Source organism: Volvox carteri (assembly GCF_000143455.1).
Source record: "Volvox carteri f. nagariensis unplaced genomic scaffold VOLCAscaffold_33, whole genome shotgun sequence".
Taxonomy (NCBI): Eukaryota; Viridiplantae; Chlorophyta; class Chlorophyceae; order Chlamydomonadales; family Volvocaceae; genus Volvox; species Volvox carteri.
In genome coordinates, this window is record NW_003307576.1 from 1,103,042 (window position 1) to 1,125,194 (window position 22,153).

General features: G+C 53.9%; 2 protein-coding genes across 2 annotated transcripts; both read right to left on the reverse strand.

The window, feature by feature from the left end:
• Positions 1 to 203: 203 nt before the first annotated feature.
• On the reverse strand, positions 204 to 2,603 carry VOLCADRAFT_93782 (uncharacterized protein; the record flags this gene model as incomplete). The annotated part of the gene is made up of 6 exons (XM_002953029.1): positions 204 to 350; positions 531 to 597; positions 913 to 1,035; positions 1,183 to 1,300; positions 1,693 to 2,067; positions 2,438 to 2,603. The coding sequence occupies 6 exons, from the start codon at positions 2,601 to 2,603 to the stop codon at positions 204 to 206; spliced, it is 996 nt and encodes a 331-aa protein (XP_002953075.1).
• Positions 2,604 to 12,700: 10,097 nt separating this feature from the next.
• On the reverse strand, positions 12,701 to 16,191 carry VOLCADRAFT_82077 (uncharacterized protein; the record flags this gene model as incomplete). The annotated part of the gene is made up of 8 exons (XM_002953030.1): positions 16,012 to 16,191; positions 15,764 to 15,842; positions 15,253 to 15,366; positions 14,632 to 14,733; positions 14,281 to 14,448; positions 13,647 to 13,770; positions 13,252 to 13,409; positions 12,701 to 12,871 (listed from the first exon to the last, which is right to left on the reverse strand). The coding sequence occupies exons 1-8, from the start codon at positions 16,104 to 16,106 to the stop codon at positions 12,701 to 12,703; spliced, it is 1,011 nt and encodes a 336-aa protein (XP_002953076.1). The 5' UTR covers positions 16,107 to 16,191.
• Positions 16,192 to 22,153: the final 5,962 nt, after the last annotated feature.

Genomic DNA, 22,153 nt, shown 5'->3' on the forward strand with positions numbered 1-22,153 from the left:
CAACCGTGTCCACATCTCCCTCGCGCGCCCTTCTCCCCACGCCGCGCTGCACACATTCCCCCAAAACGGCCGCCCCGGCCACTGAAACAGCATCAGCAGCAGCAACAACAACAACATCATCATGCATATCCACTTCATAGCAGCTGTGGACCGTCAGCGCTATAAACTGCATTCGCCTCACATCCTTTGGTGTTTTGCAAACGTCACTGCCCCGTGCCCGCCAGGTAGTCCGACGTGGCCTTCCTGGGTGATGGCACGAAGCCGCCGGGGCAGTTCACCTGGCGGTAGCGGATGCCCATCACCCCCTGACCGATGTCGGCGAGCTGGGAGAAGGCGTCCTGGCTCAGGTCCTGACGAGTCGGGAGGGGGAGGGCGCGGAGGGAAATCGCTGGATGGGAGAGACAGAACCAGGAAATTGGTGCCAATCATAGAGCCAGAGCATTGAGTTGGGACATAAAGGTTTTGTCATGTCATGGGCTCCTGGCGCTTCCCCTGCTAGCCTTCCCCCCCTTGTCCATTGTCGTACTCACCATGTGGTACATGTCGCCACAGCACCAGCGGCGGTTGGAGTACTGGTTACCCGGGTAGTTGCAGGGGCTGTGGAGAGGAGGGGGGCAGGGGGACGGTTGGGTTTTGAGAGGTCGGACGAAGGAGTGACACATGAAAATACATCATGTATCCGTACAGCAGGAGGAAGATCCAACCGATACGCAACCGCGTTGATCTTTTCCTTAACCACGAAGGGTCCGATAAAGCGAGGCAGCAATTTGCGCACACCTTTAATACTCATGTGTTTCGTACTCAGGAGTACACAATCACCAACAGAAAGTCCTCGTTCCGAGCGACCTTTGTCAGCCCAGCTGCCCGGCCCGCCCGCCCGCCCGGCCCTCACCGCGACAGCGGTCCACCTACCAGGAGTCGGTGATGGTGACAATGACGGTCTTGGAATCGTCGTAGCATCCGGAGTTGCGGTCGATGTAGTTGCCGTAGCCGTCGGAGAAGGCGGCCGGGTTGCAAGCGACCTCGTAGCAGCGACTGAGGCAAGGCAATGAAGCAGCGGCCGCAACAGCGGCAGGATGGACCAGGGTCAGGAGGGAGAGGCATTCACTGACATTCGCCACGCATACAAATGCAAACCACCCAATCACATCCACCGGGCCCCCTGCCCGCCACTCTTCTCACCCGCAGCTCCCCCCGAAGTCGTAATCCTGATCTGAGAGGGCGGCGATGTTCTTTCCCGTGCTGACCATGCTGTTGGGAAGGGGGCCGTACATGCAAGAACCCTGGTCGATGCTGGCGCCTGAGGAGAAGGGAGGGAGGAGGGAAGAGGGAGGAGGAGGGGGAAAAGACGAACCACAAACGAGTGAAGCTGCTGCCAGGGCAAGAGTGTACCAGAACTAGAACTGACCAAAAGGCGTGAGGGGGGAGGAGGTAATGCGGAATCGCTTATGGGTACGGGAAGGATACGGGAGGGTAGGGAGGGAAGCAGGTAGGTATCGTTATGCATAGGCACACACGAACAGCGAGGGAACAGCCCTAGGGTAATCCAGATTAAATCGACCCATATCCGAATTATCGGCCAAGGTGATGTTGGCTAGGTGGGAGGAGCCACATTGAACCACATCAAATCGACACCGCTCAAATTTGATAGCCCTCGTCTTATTCTGCAGCTGCATGTTCACGTCCACGCACCTCCATCGTAGCCGTAGTATGTGGCTCGACCCGTGTGCCAGTCGTCGGCGCGCACAGAGAAGGGTAACAGGGCGGAGAGCAGCATCAGCGCGGACAGCTGCCTCGAGCTGGTGGTGGTAGTAGACACGAAGGGGCGATTAATATTACTGCTAATGTTGTTGATGCTTCTGCTGCTGCAGCGGCTGCAGCTTGAGGAGGAGGTGGAGGTGGGGCAGCAGCGCTGGGTGGGGGCGATGTCGTCATCATCACGGCGGCAGCTGGAGGTGGTGCGGACAGCGGATGTGGTGGCGGCATTTTGAGAATCCATTTTAAAAAGCCTTGGACAAAAAGAATTACAGGTGAAAAAGGCGCTGCCCAGAGTACAGAAGGCTGGAGCTGATGGACGAAAATGGAGACGCACGCGGTAATGTCTTTCGCGTCGACAAGAAAGCGATGCGAGGTCGGCAGGGACACCGAGATCTGAAAGGATGAAAGGAAAAAGCGCATAGATAATTGTTTTAATAACCCTCGCATCAAGCGAATAAGTCAAAGTGTCAAGCTGCGACTGCTTGCAAAAACAGTGTACTCGCGAATCGCGATAGCCAACAATAACCAAAAAAACAGCTAGGCCGCTTCCTCACCTTAAAACCACGTAAGATCTTGCTGAGATAAGAATGTATTTTAGAAAAACGTAAATATCGGAGCAAACGCTAATAACATCAAGACGGGTGGCGAGAATAAACCAATACAATACCGGTACGCTCACTGCCACCGCAGATCACGATGCCCGAAGGCGACGGAGGTTGCTCTTCGCGGTATCTAAGAGATGCGAAGCCGTCACGAATTGTTCTGTACAGAATAGATGCGTTTTGTATTCGACCTGGCCGCGCCGCTTCGTAGACTGCCGTGCAGTCGTACCAAAAATCATGCATGGCGGTCGCTGTGTACAACCGCTTTTTACGAATGGAGAGATGTTCAGTTGCACTGATTTGCAGGCAGCAGCCCTGCTGCCGCTCTCAGATCTGCGCTTGCGCGCTGTTTGTTGCGAACCGGGATCGGGCCGAATCGAGCACGATCGAGCGCATCTCATGCTAAAAAAAGCACTTCGTTCAAACGTAGGCCAGGACTTGGTCGAGTCATTAAAAGAATGACTGAGGTTACAGCGGGTTCAAGAGGGTCCGAACAGATCATCACCGATTTGCTGCTGAGTCAACTCAACTCAAACACTGTTATGGTCGCTAACGAAAGGCCTTAGGACGTGTTCACATGTGGGCGAATCAGGGTTGATTCATGCGAATTGGACTCTGAATTGGACCTGATTGGACCCGAATCGGAATTGGGGTCCGGGGGGGCCTCTTCGGGTATGATTCGACGTGATTCACAGTTTTCTTTCTCAAAACAAAGTTGTTTAACAAACCGTTTCTCATAATTACCATTACAATACTATATGAACATTTTCCAATTGTTAATTCACGCAAAGCGCACCGAGCATTTTTCACGAACTCCTGCAGCTATGTATGTACAAGCCTGGTGATAATTTTCGCCATAGAAACGATACTTATACTGTTCTGTTCCTAGATAATGCTGGCTTGCCTTGGGTGATGGGGCGTAGCCGCGGAGCTTCAGCTGGGCGCGGTGGCACCTCGCGCGGTGGCCGCAATCGTATGTGAACACAATTCAGAAAGCCGCCCCGAATCGGACTCCCAATCAGACTCTCAATTGGACTACATGTGAACACACCCTTAAGTGTTACGAACAAAGGCGAGCCCGTTATGTACCACACTGCACCAGGCCCAGTCTATCTCCTGTCCTGCACCTAAATTTATTGAACAGTGGAAATGTGCAAGTCGCCGACAGCACGCCATGAAAATATGATGACTCCCAAAGGTTATCCGTGTATATGGACCGCGAGAGGAGCCGGAAGGACGACACAGCTAGGCTGCGCATGCTGATCGACAGCAGCGGACCAATACATCAAACGACGTTGTTCGACGATCTAAAGACGGTCCCTCCAGCACCTCGCTAACGAAGCTACAGGATGCGTTGGAATCTCGCCAAGAAGACGACATGTTATCATGATATCTACCTAGCACGTCGACACAGACATGTGTCCAAAACGTTGTCGCCAATGCTCACAACAGTTTGCGATTGGGTCGAGTGCAGCCCTAGTGCAGCGTTCCAAGGAAGGCCTCCGCACGTCACAGCAGCAGCTAGGAGTCATGATGGTCGCTGAAGGACTGCTAATTTGGACTGCTAATGCACTCAGCATATTAGCATTTGCAAATTGACTGACCGCGGATATAGCACATGGCTCGACTGTGTTAACATCTCAGCCGTCATTACCGGAGGTGAGGAAACATAATTCATCGACAGCCCTCTACTTTAAATTAGGTAGGTAGGTAGCTGGATAGGTAGGAAGGCAGGTAGAGAGGTAGGTGGATAGATAGGTAGGCAAGTAAGTAGGGAGGCACGTAGGTTGGTAGGTAGTTTAAAATGAAACTGAGTGCAAGCTTGTTGCACCGCGCGCACATGCAAAACGAATCACGTGTACGAGAAGCTTCTGGATTCTCCTTACAGTACAAGGATCAGGATGAGTGCATGCGAGCATATGCCAAACACCGCACTCCCAACACCACCGCCATGCTTCATACGTTGTCCCATGACAATGCAGAGCCTTTGCAGCGCTCAAAAAAACATGTCCCGAAAATCCACGTGTGATGTCCACGGGCTGAAAACTAGGATAGCAGCTATGCTCAGTTCCCGCCGCTGCCGTCTTTTCATTGGAAACATGAACTGAACAATCATCTCTCAAAAGGCAGCAACGTGAAACCCTCGTCCCCCAACATGCAATTCAAAACATTATTCAGCGTATTTTAAAAGCTAAACCGCCCATCTCTCCCTCCCTCCCCACCCTACCACCTCTCTCCCTCCCTCCCTCCCTCTCTCCCTCCCTCCCTCCCCCTCGTCATCACTGCCCCGTGCCCGCCAGGTAGTCCGACGTGGCCTTCCTGGGTGATGGCACGAAGCCGCCGGGGCAGTTCACCTGGCGGTAGCGGATGCCCATCACCCCCTGACCGATATCTGGAGCCCAATACACCGTAATGACAAATTAAAAAGTTTTCTTAATGAGAACATTAATATTTAAAAATCCTAATAGGTATCACTGATACCGTATCAGGAGGGTTACAGTTGCATTAATGGCAAGGCAAGACCGGCTCGGCCCACACTGACCCTTTTGAGAAACTAAGCAGCGAATACAGAGCGATCACCTCGATATACGTTACATAGGTCTGGGATTAGAGCGGAGATCAAAAGGCAAGACCCTGCCATAAATACAAAGTAAATCTCGGAAGTCGGCTCCAGAACCAGTACAGGACCCGCCAAACTACGATATGCAGGAGTTCTGGACGAGATATCAACACTCCCCCGCGGACAGAACTCTGGCACACCCCAGAAGAAAACGCAACGAACTCCCATGCACTCTCGGAATTTCGAAAACTTGGCCAGAGCCAACGGCTACGTTAGCACATCTGCAACCATATCGTGAGAAGGGCAATACTGGAATGACACACTACCCGAACTCTCCTTTTCTCGAACAAAGTGGTGGATCACGTCTATGTGCTTTGACCGCTCCGACGTGATGGGGTTGCGGATCAGGGCAATAGCACCTTGACTATCGTCCTTGATCTCAATGGCCTGTACCTCGTAGCCCAAATCCCTCATCAACTCACGCAACCAAACCGCCTCCCGCGTTGCTGACGAAGCAGCCATGTACCGACGATGCAGCGACAGTAGGTTGTAGTCTGCTCTTCCAACTTATGGCGCCCCCATTCAGAATCAAGACGTAGCCAGTGGTGGACCGCCGACTATCTGGGTCACTGGCCCAGTCCGAATCCGCATACTCCACCAAAGAATCCGCATATCCCACCAAAGACTGCGAACCGCAATAAACAATACCATACGCTAATGTGCTCTTAACGTACCGGAAGACGGACTTGGCAGCCTCCCAATGTGAAGTGGCAGGTTTTGACATAAAACGTACGAGCAGAGGGTTGCAGAGATGGGGGATTGGGGGCAGGTACTGGTCAGGCGGGATGGGGAATAGGGTTGACGACGTCAGGATGGGATGTGGGGCCCAGGGCGAGGATTAGGGATTAGGCGTGCTACACTACTTTTGGGATGGGGATTGCTGTCGGGGGTGAGGATGGGGATGGGATCCCTGTCTGAGGGATGGGGATTGCAACCTTGACCAAGGAGGGGATTGGGAGCCCTGGCCAGGGATGGGGATGGGACCCTGGTCGACAGGACGGGGATTGCAGGCTTTCGCAAGTTTAGGATTAGGTCTCTGCCATAGGATTGGGAACACAGTTGGAGGATTAGAATTGGGTGTTCTGCTGTAAAATGAGGCTGCAGGTGCAGAACTTGGAAACTGACAGGACTGCAAAACAGGATGGTTTAGTTGTCCATAGTTGCTTACATGGAAACTCAAACAAACACAAGGAGGTTCTGCTTGCAAGTCGCGTCCCATAGCAAACCAAACTCAAACACAAGGAAGTTCTGCTTGCAAGTTGCGTCCCATAGCAAACCAAACTCAAACACAAGGAAGTCCTGCATATAAGTCGCGTCCCATTGCTAACCAAACTCAAACACAAGGAAGTTCTGCTTGCAAGTCGCGTCCCATAGCAAACCAAACTCAAACACAAGGAAGTTCTGCTTGCAAGTCGCGTCCCATAGCTAACCAAACTCAAACACAAGGAAGTTCTGCTTATAAGTCGCGTCCCATAGCAAACCAAACTCAAACACAAGGAAGTTCTGCTTGCAAGTCGCGTCCCATAGCTAACCAAACTCAAACACAAGGAAGTTCTGCTTGCAAGTCGCTTCCCATAGCTAACCAAACTCAAACACAAGGAAGTCCTGCTTGCAAGTCGCGTCCCATTGCTAACCAAACTCAAACACAAGGAAGTTCTGCTTATAAGTCGCGTCCCATAGCTAACCAAACTCAAACACAAGGAAGTCATGCTCCGGCATCGGCCGACTGCCCGATGGGGTCCATCCCAAGCGTTTCCACGATGACTTCGGCCATGTCCCTGGCGAAGCCCAACCCCGTCAATTTTGCCAGCTTTTGACGCTTCTGCAGAAGGTTAACACCATTGGGAATAGAACAGGCATGGAACGCGACTTGGTGTAAATGTGAGAAACGTGCACCATTGGTGCCAGTTCTTCAGTCAGACGCAGTCCAAGCCCGTTCTTACCTTGTCCGGCCCATGCACATCCACACCCAGGGCACCATCGGATGCCATTCTGGAAGAGATAACAAACGGTCGTCGGGCTGTTAATAGCTTGCGCTTAAGAAGGTGGGCGTCTTCCAAGACGAAGTTCGGGACACTTTGAATAAGACCCGAACGTAATCTGTATGCAATCTGCAGAACCTACTGGGGGACAAGTCCGCATAAAGCGTATCAACATGCAAGACGTTATCAACAGCAAGCCGGTTTGGGGGTCCAAGTACAGCCTGTCACGCTGACTAGTTGGACAAGGCTGTATGCTCTTCTGCGTGAAGGCATAATGACTTCACCAGGAGAGCAGCAAGAATGAAGTCGCCACTGCGACCCAGTTGTACGACAGCACCACAGAACCAGCCTTAGACGATCCGGTCGCTTCGCTCCGTCGCATCTAAGCCAACAAAACGTTATCAACAGCAAGCCGCTTTGGGGGTCCTGGCTCAAAGTGAGGCCCACCCTGGAGTTAGTTGTTAAGCTTTCATGTTACTTCCTCATACAGACTGCTTCTCTAGTACTGTGATGTTTTATTGGTTATATTCATGCAAACTGAGCTGAAGTTGCAAGGCGCGAAGATGCTGGCCGCATCATGCCGCACCGCATTCCCAAGCCAGTATGCACAACTCTGAGAAAGTTTGCAGTCTTTATTGTTTTGTTGTGGCACACCTCCACGTAACTCTGCACATTATAGTGCATAGGAGCAATTCTTGCGCAGAAGTCCAAGTCGACTCAAAAGCATTCCAATTGGACTGTCTGGCTTGATGTAATGTTATCAGGTTGTTTATCGTAGCGCTTTGGCGCCCCCAACGTGGAATGTTGGCGCCGGAATGTGCAGCTGAACTCCTGCGCTATGAACCTGAACCAATGGTGCACGTTCCCAGCCATGGACATTTTGACAGAACACCCTTGTACGTTCTGCCATTCTAACCACAGCATTATAATTTGTTGCTGTGGCCGTCCTTCGAACATAACAGTCCTTCCCCCCTTAGGACGCGCGATTTGCAATAGCAGCCAGTGTGCAATTAGATACGTAGACCTCTGTGATGCGAGTTCTTCCTCAGTCGAGATCCGCTTCAACGAGCGTTTGTCGCTTCAGTCTGCTTCGAACGAACACAGCCGGGCGGAATTTGACGCTAGAGGAAATAAGCCATAGAGCAAGAGAAAAATATCTCGCGGAAATAGAAAATAACCCTGGTCATTCCCCTGATTTACGCCTTAAGAGAAAGCCGATATTACAGCACCTGTGTAAACGTAAGGAGTAGGTTTGTAGCTGGCAAGGGATGGGGATGGGACCCTGGCTGACAGCTTTCGGATCTGAACACAGCTGCAGGATGGGGATGGCCCTGGTCGAAGGGATTGGGAAGGGACCCTGGCTGGCAGGATGAGGATTGGGGGAACACAGCTGCAGGATGGGATTGGAAACCCTGGCCATAGGATTGGGGATGGGACCCAGGCTGGCAGGATGGGAAACCTGTCTCAAAGGATGGGATTAGCACCGGGCCCCTAAGATGGGAGATGGGAGTCGGTCACCCCAGCCAGGATGGGGGGATGGCTGACCACTACCACCCCCCGGGATTGGGGGATTAGACCGTTTTTGCAACCCTCTGAGTGGCGCTGGTGGCATGCCGAGTCCGCGTGTGCTGTAAGCATTGGTACGAGTTTATAGACAGACTGCGCAATATCAGGCCTTGTACAGACTGCAAGGTATATTAAACCACCAACCACAGATCGAAATTTACTGGCGTCTGGCAACAGTTCTTCATCAACAGGCTCCCCCCGCAATACTGACGACGGCTGCATAGGAATAGCCGCGGACTTAGCATCGGTCATATCAAACCTTGCAACCAACTCCGCTGCATACTTTTTTTGCGATATTTTAAGGGACCCGACGGTTTTATCACGCATAACCTCCATTCCCAGAAAGAACGAGACCTCGCCTAAATCACGCAAATCGAAATCCTTCGCCAGTTCTTTCTTTGACTGGGCTATTAGATCCTTAGAGTCACTCCCAATCAACAGATCGTCAACATGGATAAGCAGCTCAACAACGTCAGTGCCTTGGTACTTGATAAACAAGCTGGGGTCCGTGTTGGAGACCGTGTAGCCCATTTCCCGTAGCTTATTTACTAATTTAACATACCAGGCCCGGCTGGCTTGCCGCAAGCCGTACAACGCCTTCAAGAACCGACACTTTAGACCACGCTCACCAGTCAGAAAACCTTCAGGCTGATCAACGTAAACCACCTCATCCAAATCGCCATGCAAAAATGCTGTGCGGACGTCGAGATGGTGGACCTCAAATCCTTTGGCTGCAGCTTTGGAGAGGAAGGCGCGTACGGTAGCATGATTGCTTGTTGGAGCAAATAGGGGGGTCCTTGTGAAGCAGCTGCCTGCGTTTCCAAAGCCCGTATGGTGTTGGATTGTAAGGTGCCCAAGTACGTTTGCGAGGAAGAGAATGTGGCCAGGCTGGAGAGGAAAGTGCAGTGGCATATTGGAATGTGAGATTAGCGTAAGCGAGTTACAGGGCGTTTTATTGCACGGGCGAATTTACGTGCAAATCTTTCACCGTAGCATCAGTCCTCAGTTCACTTCTTGGAACGAACATCAGCATAGGTCCATTCGCTTGGAGGGATATGCAAACAAACATCCTGATAGGGGTAAACTCGCACGCTACCGAGCATTCAACCGAGCACATGCATGCTTAGTTGAATGGTGAGATGCGACCCCCCCTTCATTTCGTGCTCGGCAAGCCTGCCACCGCGTACCGGATATGTTGGCGATGTTACAGAACGCTGCACCTTGGTTTCTGTGCGCATTGCGTACGTTGCTCGACCCCGCCGACCAAAACTACACGTGCCCAACTGAAGACATTCCCGGTGGTTGTGCAGCAGCTCTTGAGGCTGTTGCTGGCTGAAATCCATCCTGAGCTGTTGCAACACGGCTAACGCGGGCACGTCCCTATGCACAGCAAATAGCTGTTCCAAGCCAACAGCGGCGTCCATGTCACCGACAAGGCTCTAAACGTCTTATCTGTTCTTATGTTTAATTAAGTTTATGCATGTTATACTTTGCGCAACTTTGTAATTTGACTTTACTCTGAACAAGGTGCTGCATACAACTGCCTCTTCGCCAGCGCTTCATCTTCCGCGGCAGTTTCACGAGCCCAGAGTTGCAAGCTACGACGTTGGCTTTCGGTGCTTTTAGTTACTGCAAAGCATCCACGCAATAGTCCAGCCTGCATGCCGCGTGCGGCTATGGCCAACATGCCCACTTGCGCAACGCGCTGGCGCACGTGGTCCTCATCCGCCAAGAAAATTTATATACACTTGTACAGGCGCATTTTGAGAATCGCAAGCGCGCATCCGCGCGGCAAAATTCGCTCCTGGCTTTTGGGACGATGTACGGATGTTTTATTCGGCACAGTACGACCGGACACATTTCTGCGAGGGGCTGCTTAAAAACTTCATCATAGTCCATGCCCTCTACTCTAAAACGCGCTTTATAACGTTCTACCTCGCCATTGGCACCACTCTTTACTTTATAGACCCACCAGCCTGGTACAAGTTGGCGCCCAGGGGCGGGTGCTCTAAACGCCAAGTGCCTAGCCGGTGCAGTTATGCGATTTCCTCCTCCATTGCCTCCCACCACATATCGGCCTGCGGTGACTTGATGGTTTCTTGAAATGACGTGGGATTGGGTGAAAGGATTGCAGCCGCTGCAATCAGTCGCTCGGGAGCCTTAGGGTCCCTAGTACTCCTCGGGAGGCCTGATGTTGATGCAACTGGAGGGTTTGATGTCTCCCCCGCAGGTGCATCGGCATCGGCCTCCTGCTCCCCCCCATCCTCAGCACTCTCATCCCACGCATCTTCTGCAGTCTCATCCCCCGCATCATCAGCCAGACCTACTGCATCATCATCCTGGTCGACATCCTCTGAGTGCTTTCTGGTATCGGAAACAGAAGAAGCTGACACGGATTGGCCATCATCCTTTGCATGCACATTCACCACACTACCACCCTTTGACTCATCAAATTTTACGTTGCACGACACAACAACCTTGCCGTCTTCAAGTAGGTGAATGCAGTAATTGTCCATGCTGTCATAGCCAACGAAAATTCCCTTCCGACTTACTGGATCCAACTTGATGCGGTGTTGCCTTTCTTCATACACCCATGCCGTGCAGCCAAAAACGCAAAACCGATACGTCCGGTTTGTAGCCAAAAAGTAGCTCATGAGGCGTAGCGTTCTTGTTGCTGACCGGAGAGCAGTTGCGTACAGCGTTGGCCGTACGGAAAGCCTCAGCCCAGAACTCATTGCCTAAACCGGATTCCTGCAACATGGCACGGACCTTTTCCAAAAGGGTACGGTTCAAACGTTCCGCACGACCATTCTGCTCCGGCGTATACGGAGCTGAAGTATTGTGCCTAATCCCTCTTTCGGCGAAGAAAGCGCGTAACTTTAAGTTGACGTATTCGCGACCACGGTCAGATACAATTTCGCGCACACGCCTACCAGTTTGATTTTCTAAAAGCAATAACGCATCCTTAACAACTTGTGCAATTTGGTCCTTCGAGTTTCAGTGTGGTGCGGAAAGTATGATTTGAAAGTGGAACGGGTGGCGAGAATAAACCAATACAGTACAGAATAAGCTCACTGCCAACGCAGATCAGGTTGCTCTTCGCGGTTCCGTAAGAGGCGCAAAATCGCTCTGCTTTGTTGTGGACAGAATAGACGAGCTTATGTAGTTGGTCTGGCCGCGCCGTTTCGTAGACTGCCATACCGCCGTACCAAAATCGATGCATGCATGGCGGCAGCATGGCGGATCAACGCGGATTGTTGTGTCGCAAATTAACCTTTTTCATGAATATTGGGCCCAGAACTGCAACCCGCCCTTACTCCAATACAAAGCCATTATCGCAAAAACAGAAAAGTCGCTGAAAAAACGAGAAAACAGGAACATCGCTACTAAATACGAACAGACAACAACATCAACAACACAAAGAAAAATTTTGCAAATGCAGGGCCCTGCAAAATGCCGCAATGCAAAAAAGCCGCGCGCGATACTCTTAAAAAGATAGAGTTCCAGAGTCGTTCACCCGCGCGGAAAGATCCACAGCTCCCCTCGCCGACGCATTGGAATCTCACCTCTCTCCCTCCACCTCTCCGCCTCCCTCCACTCACCCACTCCAACACCAACGGCCCTTCCCTCAGGCCACTTCAGGCCGCCTCCGGCCGCTTCCTACAACAACAATAGCACGCGTGATGCAGCTCTCAAAACCTCCCCTCTCCTCCTCTCACTCTTATCTCTCCGCTTCGCGACCCTCGGTGGTTATCTCGGTGGTTATCTCGGTGGTTATCTCGTCCCAACTCCTTCCTCGTCAGAGCCCACCTAGCCGGCACCCCCACCTCTCCCCCCAGTCGTGCGTCCTCCACAGCTCTCCGGACTGCAGTGGCAGTTGGTGCCCGTTGTCACCCGGGTGTGTGTCGGTACGGCTGGTCGTTAGGGACTCCTGCTGACCTGCGTCATCATCATCATCATCATCATCATCATCATCATCATCATCATCATCATCATCATCATTATCAACAACAGAAGGATCACATCATCACCATCACCACCATCAGCAGCAGCAGCACCGTCGTCATCGTCATCATCATCTAGCAGCAGCCCGCGATTCTTCCCACCTAACTGAGCACTTTCCCTAACCTAACACCACCCCACCAAACCGGCCAGGATGAGCAGGGACTCCTTTAAGCCGGGGTAACCACAGCGGGTTTGACCTTGTCGACGCACATCCGCTCCAAAGCCGCCCAAAGCTCGTCCACATGCTGCTTGCCGTACTGTGTGCCCGCCATGCGCAGGTGCTTGGTCTGTGGCGCGCGGTCCAAGTAGAAGCCGCCTGGCTGCAGCGCCGAAGCGTCCTGCAACAATTTTACCAGCGGTTACAACGGCAACCGTTCATCATCTCGATCGTGAAGACGTGAAGCCAGCGCAGAGCGCCTTGGCGACCCTACTTAACCGAAATAGGCACGCACGGCTCCCCACACACGATGCACCCTGCACGCCTGACTGCCTATCCCAGCCAACTACCAACTACCACTTCACCCGTACTTAATCAAAAGATAATTTACTCCTTGAGTCGCTCCCAAAGCCCCCCCCCCAACCGGGGGATGGCTGGCCATTCACAATCGCAATCGCATTCGCGGTCGGGTTCGAAAATCCTATCTGGGTCTTTAATGAAATCATTATTTTTCATTTTTCCCTCTCAGCCCCCCTACCCACCCCACCCATTCCCACCCACGTCCTGCAATGTTACCTGCAAGGCCAGCCACACAATGGTATCAGCTCCTTGGGCCACATCTCTAAACGAGTCCCGGTAGAAATTGTAGAATCCGGGGATGGACTTCTTGACGCCCTCCGTCGTGGCCCAGCCGGGGTGCATGGAATACACACCCACACCTGCCGGGGTGGTGGTGACCGGGTCCGGGTCCGGGTCCGGGTCCGCATCAAGGGGGGGAGGTGTATAAGATGGAGTGGTCGAGTGGTGGAGTGGAGCATCTATCCTCTTTTGCCAGGTTTCGAATCTTCACAACTTGTTACACTTTCCCCGCCCGACATTTGGTAACCCTCAAACCTTATAATCCCCTCGTCGGACTCCCTCCCCTCCCCTCCTCCCCCCCCCACACACAAACCCACCCTCGGGGCCCCACAGCTCCGCAAACCGCTCCGCCAGCGCCACCTGCCGCCGCTTATCCCGGGAGTACGCCACCATACCGTCGTACTTGCCTGTCCTGAGATCTTCATTACTCACATGCCGTACCTGTGTACGACGCATGGTACGGCACTATGATCAATGCGTGTTGCGAGTCACGTGTGATCTACACGGAAGGACGCTGTTCAGCGCAGGAAAAGACCTCAGAGCGCGTGCGTGCGTGTATATGTGTGTGTGTGCGCGTGTATATGTGTGTGTCTGTGTCTGTGTGTGTGTCTGTGTGTGTGCGTGTGTCTGTGTGTGTGTCTGTGTGTGTGCGTGTGCGTGTGTCTGTGTGTGTGTCTGTGTGTGTCTGTGTGTGTCTGTGTGTGTCTGTGTGTGTGCGTGTGTGTCTGTGTGTGTGCGTGTGTGCCTGTATGTGTGTATGTGTGAGTGTGTGTGTGTGCCTGTATGTGTGTGTGCGTGTGTGTATGTGTGTGTGCATGTGTGTGCACATGTGTATGTATGTGTGTGTGTGTCCAGTACGGGTGCGCCAAGCCCAGATACCCACCACGCCACCCATCACACCAGCCAACTGCCCGATCGTCCCCACCCACCCGCCACCCGCCCCCCACCCACCTCCAACGGTGATGTGTACATTCCCCCACTGGACACGAACACCACCCGGGCGGGGGGCCCACTGCGCCGCAGCAGGGGCCCCAGGCCCCGGGTCAGTGCGAAGGGCCCCAGGGTACTGGTGGCGAAACAGCTTTCGTAGCCGTCGGCACTGGGCTGGAACTCGTGCACCTTGCAGGTAGGGGAGGGCGGTAGGGGAGGGCGGTAGGGGACGGTGCGTTAGGGCTCGATTTGATTAGGTGTATACGACCAGCCGTACAGTTGGGTGGATGGATGGATAGGAATATGCGATTACATGCAAACAGGCAAGAAACAGACAGATAGACAGACAGTGAGACAGACTTAACAACGTACCAGTATGCCCGCGTTGTTGATGAGGACGTGTAGAGGTCGGTTGGCGGCCTCCCACTCCCGAATCAGCGAGTCTATGGAGGCCAGGCTGGACACATCACACACCTGCGTGTGTGTGTATGTATGTATGCGTGTGAGTCTCAAGAGGAGCACCGCTTGCGACAAAACACACACAACTTTTTAACTAAGCGTTGTTCCGTATTTTAATCCGTACAACGATTGTACGGTACCTTTTCAAGAGCTCGTCTTTTCCTTCATCGAGTGTCGACACTCTGTAACTCCTTCGGGTCTCCTCCCCCCCCCTCTCCCCCCCCCCACACACACATACAGACACACACACATGGGTAGGCTGGTGGCCTTCAAAACGGTGTATGGGGCGGTTATAGCCCGCCTGCTCTTGGTGAACGCGAACTACACAGACGCACAGACACACACATACAGGCACACACACAAACATTCAGACACACACACACAAACATACAGACGCACGCACAAACATACCGACACACACACAAACATACAGACACACACACAAACATACCGACACACGCACAAACATACCGACACACACAAACATACAGACACACACACGGTTCTACAGATGCCTTACATGATGCCCCTCACCTGTAAATGCACATCCTGATTCCCGGAGGCCTGTCGTACTTTCTGCACCGCCTCTTCACCGCGTTGCGGGTTACGACATACCATGTAGAGAGTCGCGCCGCGGCGTGCGAGCTCCTAAGGGGAGGCGGGTGGGGGATGGGTTTGGGAAGGAGGGGAAATGACGTGGTGGGAAAGGGCCAGGTTTGGCGTGGTTGGAATCCTGTGCGGGTGGGATGGAAGAGTGGATAGAGGAGGGAAACCGATACCACTCAACAACACAATAAACACAGTGCAGCCCACGAGGCATGGGGACAACCCGGGCCCTCCAGGGCATCACGGCAGCAAAGGAAAGCCCAAGGCCCGAGTTACGACAGCTGGTGCCGGGACATATACGATTAGCTTTCCATGATCCTGTTCATGAGATCTTAAGCGCATTCAAGTTATTATCAGGGCCGTTGTTTATTCACGGAATTTCGCCCGCGTGGCGCCAAGGCAGGAAACGGGTTTCCGAATCCCCCTGGCTCTGACGTACCTGCGAGGTTTCGAAGCCCAGCCCCTGGTTAGCGCCTGTAACCATCACCACCTTGCCGTCGAGGCGTCTTTCCATGACGCTGCAATTTTAGGGATGTACCCACGGGAAAGAGTCATGGCTCATGCTGAGAAGCCTATCTGTTTGGTTGCCAAGTGATCTTCCCAGAGGTACTTTACGAAGTTCATGCAATCGTTGGTCTGCTTTCACACGCGCTTTGAATTGTGGCTCCCACGTGTCAAACGCCACACCTGTTGTCCCATGTCGCCGACGCTCGCGCGAAGCCTTTCTTGCCGAAGTTCTTTGATCCATAAAGGAGAAAGCTTATGTTACCGAGCACGCCCATTTCAGTTAGACAATTTGTTAGGATACAAAGAGCGACGGTCACTAGGCCTACGTCGTTCGTTCGTTTGCCACGTTCTTAAAGCCTGTCAAAATACACCAGTGCTATTTCCAAACGAAATTGCTACTTGTTTGCTATGTCCTGCTCTGCTCGGTTACAGGGAAGCACGACAGGAAGTGGCGTCAACCTATGACCTGGCGCCAAGCTTGCACGTTGGCAGAGATAACAAACACACTATAGCAGCATTCCACTCATCAGTGAAATCCCATCATCATAACGATTAACATGGCGAATTCCCGTTGACCAAAAGTGACTTCAGAACTAAGGTGGTTATACACCGTTAGAGCTAATCGGCATTCCGCAGGGCGCCGCAGCCTGCATCTCCGCGCGAGCGGGGCCCTGTACGATAACTGCTATGAAAATGCCGGCGAGTACCTCTTGAACGATAACATGGAAAGGATACACCGTCGATCGCGCGCAGGACTTCTGGGATCTACATAAATGCATCATTGCCAGCCCCAGCCGGTCAACAATGATTGGAAATGTTGAACAGCACCCCGCCAGAACCCGCCAGAACAAGCGCTGCTTAAAAAAGTGGCTTACCTACCTGGCGTACCATGACTGCAGCAACCTCACAGCAGCGAAGTGCAGGTCAGCAATACGCCGCCTCATTAAAGCAGTTTCGGCCACTAACACAACCCGTGGGGTCGCGCAAACGCGATCGACATCGCGTCCCCCCTTCTTGCCCGCCTGCCTGCCTCCTGCCCGACCCTAATCGCCGCCCTCATCTATCCAACGAGCGCCTCTGCCCTCTAAAACCTTAGCCTCTCCCTCCCGTCCCCAACCATGCCATGCAAACGCACCATCCCGCTGCGCGCGGCCCGCGGCCAGCTCCACAAATACAGCGCACAGCAAGGGCCCCCACAGCCACAGCCACCGCCGCGGCCATAACCCCCAACAACCGGATAGACTCCGCCGCAACCGCACACCGCAACAGCCGAACGTCGACAAATGTGACAATGTCGCAGCGTTCGGAACGAGCCTAGCCCCGCATCTGAAACATTACCGGCAGGAGCAGCAGCAGCGGTAGCTGCTCTCCAAGCGACTTGGTTCCGGTTTCGTAGGGCAATACGGAACCAAAGGGTCCCTGATACGGTGGAGACCCTGCGCGCGGACAAATCTCCATCCTCCGGTCATTGCATCCACAGCTTGCCCTCCCCCTCCCCATGCCCTGCCCCTCCCCCGTCCCCCTCCCTTGCTTCATGACCTTGAGCGAGGGGGGTGGGGAGAAATGCCGAAGGTGTCCGTGGATGGCACCGCTGCTGCTTCAGCCTTATGTCGTGTGTAACCTTCTCAGCTCACAACTCGAGGCGAAACTCCAACAACGACCTCGCAGCGGGCCAACCAGCCGTAGCAGCAGCCGCGGCTGTAGCAGCAGTCACAATCCGGGCTTCCCCAGGCCGCTGTCGAACGCACCCCACGCACGAGTCAAAAGCTGTAGCAGAGGACATCAGGACACCGGGGGCCGCGGCAGCTGCGGTTTGCCGCCAGCCCTGTCGGACTCCCCAGGGGCTGCTCTCGGTCCTAACGGGGGTAACCCCTCACTCACTCACTCATTCAGTCACTCACTCACTCCAGCAACTGCGGGAGGAGTCCAAAGTCATCGAAGTTCAACACCACAGGCGGCCTGCGACGACGTAGGAAAACAGCAGATAGGCAGCAGGTAGGTGGTTGGTAGGCAGGTGACAGAGGATTAAAACACAGGGAATTGGGCCAACCTTGAGCTGGAAAATTAGATTGTTGATACAAAAAATCTGTAAAAAACAACGTTCCAGATGCGATTTGATACGGGGACAGTAAGTGGACTTCATAATTTATACGTTATATTCCACTATCCGTCCCTGCTAGCAATATATCTCAGTGCGTGGGGTAAATACCGCTATGCGTCAAGTTCCGATTTCGGGGCCCCCGAAGAAAAAGGTTTCTCGCAGCGTGGCGATGGCGACCAACATTATCCCCTCCTCCAAGTCCAACCGTCATGTCGGGACCTCAATCCAAATCCAATCTTGGCTTGACTTCCACGCCCACGCCCAACCCAACACCTCGCCCTCATTCCTCCGCGCCCTCCCACCCCGACGCCCCAACGCCAACGCCACCCCAACGCCCGCCTCCCACCCCGAAGCCCCGTCGGGGGGTTTATTAGAGCTCCTCCTCCTCCCCGCCATGCCGTACAACTCACGAGGTGGTCTTGTCCGCCCGTACCGGGAGGAACCAGATGTGCCGACCAGCCGCCGAGCCCCGCACCTCCAACTGCACGAACACGCCGGCCTGCTGCTTGCTGCCGCACGCAGACGGCCAGGCCTTACGCGTCCACAACTGCACGGCACCATGACGCATGTGGACGGGCGGACAGAGGAGTGGATGGGCGGATGGGTAGGGGGATGTGTGGGTGATTTTCCCAGACGGAACGACGCGTGCACGGGTGAACGGGAGTAAGAGACCGGGCAGACAAAGAGCAAATGGCAGCTGTCATCGCCACATCCACTCCACTCCCCCCTCCCTGCCCCTGACTCACTCTGCCCCCCGGCGAGTTCAACTCTCCGAAGGCCTTGGAAGTCCCTCACCTCACCTTTTCTCCCCCCATCCCGTCCCACCCGTTGTTGAGCGCACTACCTGCGGAAAGGACACCGCAGCTTTTGGCACCACCGCCACCACCGCACTGGCCGCCAACCGCTTGGCCACCTCCCTCATGCCCACCACGAAGTCACCCAGCAACTCGGGGGAGTCGAACGCGTGGACGGCCTGGATGTGGGTTTCACGCTCCTCGTGGGGTTCTGCGGCTGAACCTGAGAAAGCACCACAAAGAGGCGACGCAGTACAGCGGTGAGAGGCAGGCGAAAAGAGGGAGGGGGAAAAAGGGGGATTATAAAGTTATGTATAAAACCCTAGATTCTAACCTGCCCCCTCCCCTACTCCCTGCCCCCCAACACACACACAGACAAACATACAGTACAGTGTATGGCCCCTGGTAATAAAAATTGGCCCTTCAGACCCATCCTCCACCACACCCATCCTCCACCCGCACCAGCACCCCACACAGGTCGGGATGCAGCCGCACGTGACCCACCCGGCAGGAAATGCAGCGAGGGCGGGAAGGCCGTCGCCGACTCCGCCACGTTATCCAGCGTCATGGCCGCCAGGTCCTGAGCAAACTCTGCAAGCCGCTGTTGCTGTTGTTGGACCGAGTCTGCTGCTGTCGAGGAGGTGGAGGCCGCAGTTGCTGCTGAAACCAGCAGCGACTCCAGCGTCTCCTACACATACACGCCCGCACGTTCGAGAAAAGGAAAGAGAGGGAGGCTCTTAAGGGGATGAAGTAAAGGAGACAGCCCTTTAGGGGACGTCTTTGGTTCCCCTTTAGTGTTCTTCTTCCGGAGAGAGGGAGAGACAGGGCCGGATTGAGACGCGGGCAGAGATAGGGCCATGCGGGGTTGGGGTTGGGGAAAGGAGCCGATGTGGGCGACAGGAACGCGGTCCCCCGGGGGGCCAGCAGGCAGGACACAGCACAGGCACATCACGCATAACCCCCCAACCCTAACACCCCATCTTATTCCATTCCCTCTTCCCAACCCCCAAGCGCGCCCCAAGCCTAAGCCCATAGAAAACTCCAACCCCATCCAAGCCAATTTTCCGGCCACTTCTCCGTCTCTCCCTCTTACGACCCGCCCCAACCCCAACCCCACCGCATCCCATCAGACTGCACTACCCGCAGGGAGCCCCCCCACGCCATCACACCTCCTTATGGGTTGAGGACTTGGCTTTGAGCAGTTTGGTCAGTGTACGGATCTTGTTCGACAGCTCCTTGTTGGAGGCGCCGGAGTCCCCGTTCAGCCGAGCAGCTGACTGGTACACGTCCAGAGCCTTGCCGGGAACGAAAATGAGCGGACAAGGACAGTCGAGCGGAAAATTTGAAAACTAGAACCTTGCAAAGAAACTAACACCATTATAAATCCAACGTTGGTCCACCGTTAATGCATCATGCACCTATCATATCAGCATGGACTTGACAGGTGGCAGCTTCGAAATCCCTTCCAAAACCCCTTTCGAAAGCCATGTACATCCCATGTATGGCAGATGGCATTCCATACGCCCATGTGCAATGCGCCTTGTAACCCTTGTGGACACATTCATTGTCCGGAACCACGGATTTGAACCATTCGCCGAGGCTGCACCGGGCAAACCCGAAGGCCCTGCCCGAAGGCTGTCTTCCAGGGCTCCCCAAGCCTTCCAGCCAAATCTCTTGGACGGGTAATTCATCCCCTGTTACGAACCCGTTTCGCCCTCACAAGCCCTGTCCAAGCCTACCTCGGTCATCTTGTCCTGCGCTTCGAGGACAGCTGCTTTCCGAAAATACCCCTTCTCCCAATCCGGCTTCAAGGTTATACATTTCTCTGCATCCTCCAGCGCTTTAGTGACTTTGTTAAGCTTCAACAACGCGGCAGAACGGTTGCTGCAGGGGCAATCGGATAGGCGCATTTCGTAACTAAGTGACGCATGCGCCGGGTATAAACGCAAGGACGTTGACGCCAGTCTGTTTGCAATAAGCAAGCTTTGCGTAACGGGACATGGATATTAATAGCCCACTGAGCAGCTCGTTGCCGCCAAAGACGGGGAAGACATCCCTCACGCGACACACACAAAGCGAGTTTCTGGGCGCCCATGTGGCAATGCGCAATGCACGAAGCTTAGTCTTTTCCAAGCCAATTCATGGTGAACTGCTAAGCAAACTGAGGGCCCCCCTCAAAAGTTGGCGCACTACACGCTCCCGTACCTGAAGAGAACAGCATTCTGCGGATCCTCCTTTATTGCTTGCGTGTAAAGGGCAGCTGCCTTCAGGTAGTTCTCCTTCTTAAACTCCTCGTTGCCCTGGTCCTTAAAGGATGCCATGGTTGCGGCACGGCGATCGGGCGCGCCTGGCAACCCTAAGGCTGTTGGAATTCTTTCGTTGTCGGAGCAAATGTGTTTGAGTTCAAAAAGACAATAGCTAAGTGGTGTTCACAGCTGCCCCAAGGTAGTCCGTCGACGAGTCAACAATCAGGACACCAGGCTGCCTCCGAAAGTGTTGACAGCCCAAAGCAAAATATGAAAAGAACGTGTCAACATCGGGGTCTGTCAGCGCTTGTGCCAACAGTAACGGGAAGCCGTACAATACGCGTTGTTCGGCCCATGGGGCAGTCTGTGGCCCACAAAATGGCCATCGTTGCGGCTAGGGACTGGAGATGTATTACTTTAGCGAGCAATTTGGCGTGGTGGTGCCTGCCACAAGAGGCGAAGTTCTGAGGTAGGGTGCGGTACCGCCACGCACGACGACGCACGACATTTCCTACCCAAGACGTGGGCATCGGGTGCAGCTCGATTGGCGGATTGCTGCCAATCCGCTGCTTTTTTTGTGTCTACTAAGAAAATCATGAATGCTGTGGCTCTTGATTCTTTTGACTTGATACTTAAAACTACTGCCCACTAAACAGACGCCCGGCACGATCGCCTTTTTCGTTCTCCGTTGACAAGGAACCCGTCCTGTCCTAAAGGTCAGGTGCGCGTATTCCAACATATGGTCATAAGGTTGTGCAAATTTTCTGTCTGCACCAAGCTTGTAACTTGGTAGGAGCTTCATGACATTGGTACTTGAGAAAAGTACACCTGGCCGACGTCCGTCGTAGCGTCAAATCACTGCTGCCGCTGCAGCTGTCCTGTTTAGAACTTTAGGTGCGATGGGGTTCAGATAGCGGGAACGGCAGCAGATGCTGTTGCCGCGGCGGTGCAAGCAACGACAGACATACATCTGCCAGCAGCATACTGGTGATGCTTCCGCTTACAGGAACCGCACCGTCGTCGTCGCCGAACCACGGCCGCGGCCGCGGCGTTTGGCGGCAAATCGATTACAATGGCCCTCTCACCAGGCTCTTACCCCTAGAGGCTGTGAGCATGCATGCGCGGCCGCTGTATATGCATGAATGTGTACGAGAATGCGTAAATACTCAGTCATTCGCCCC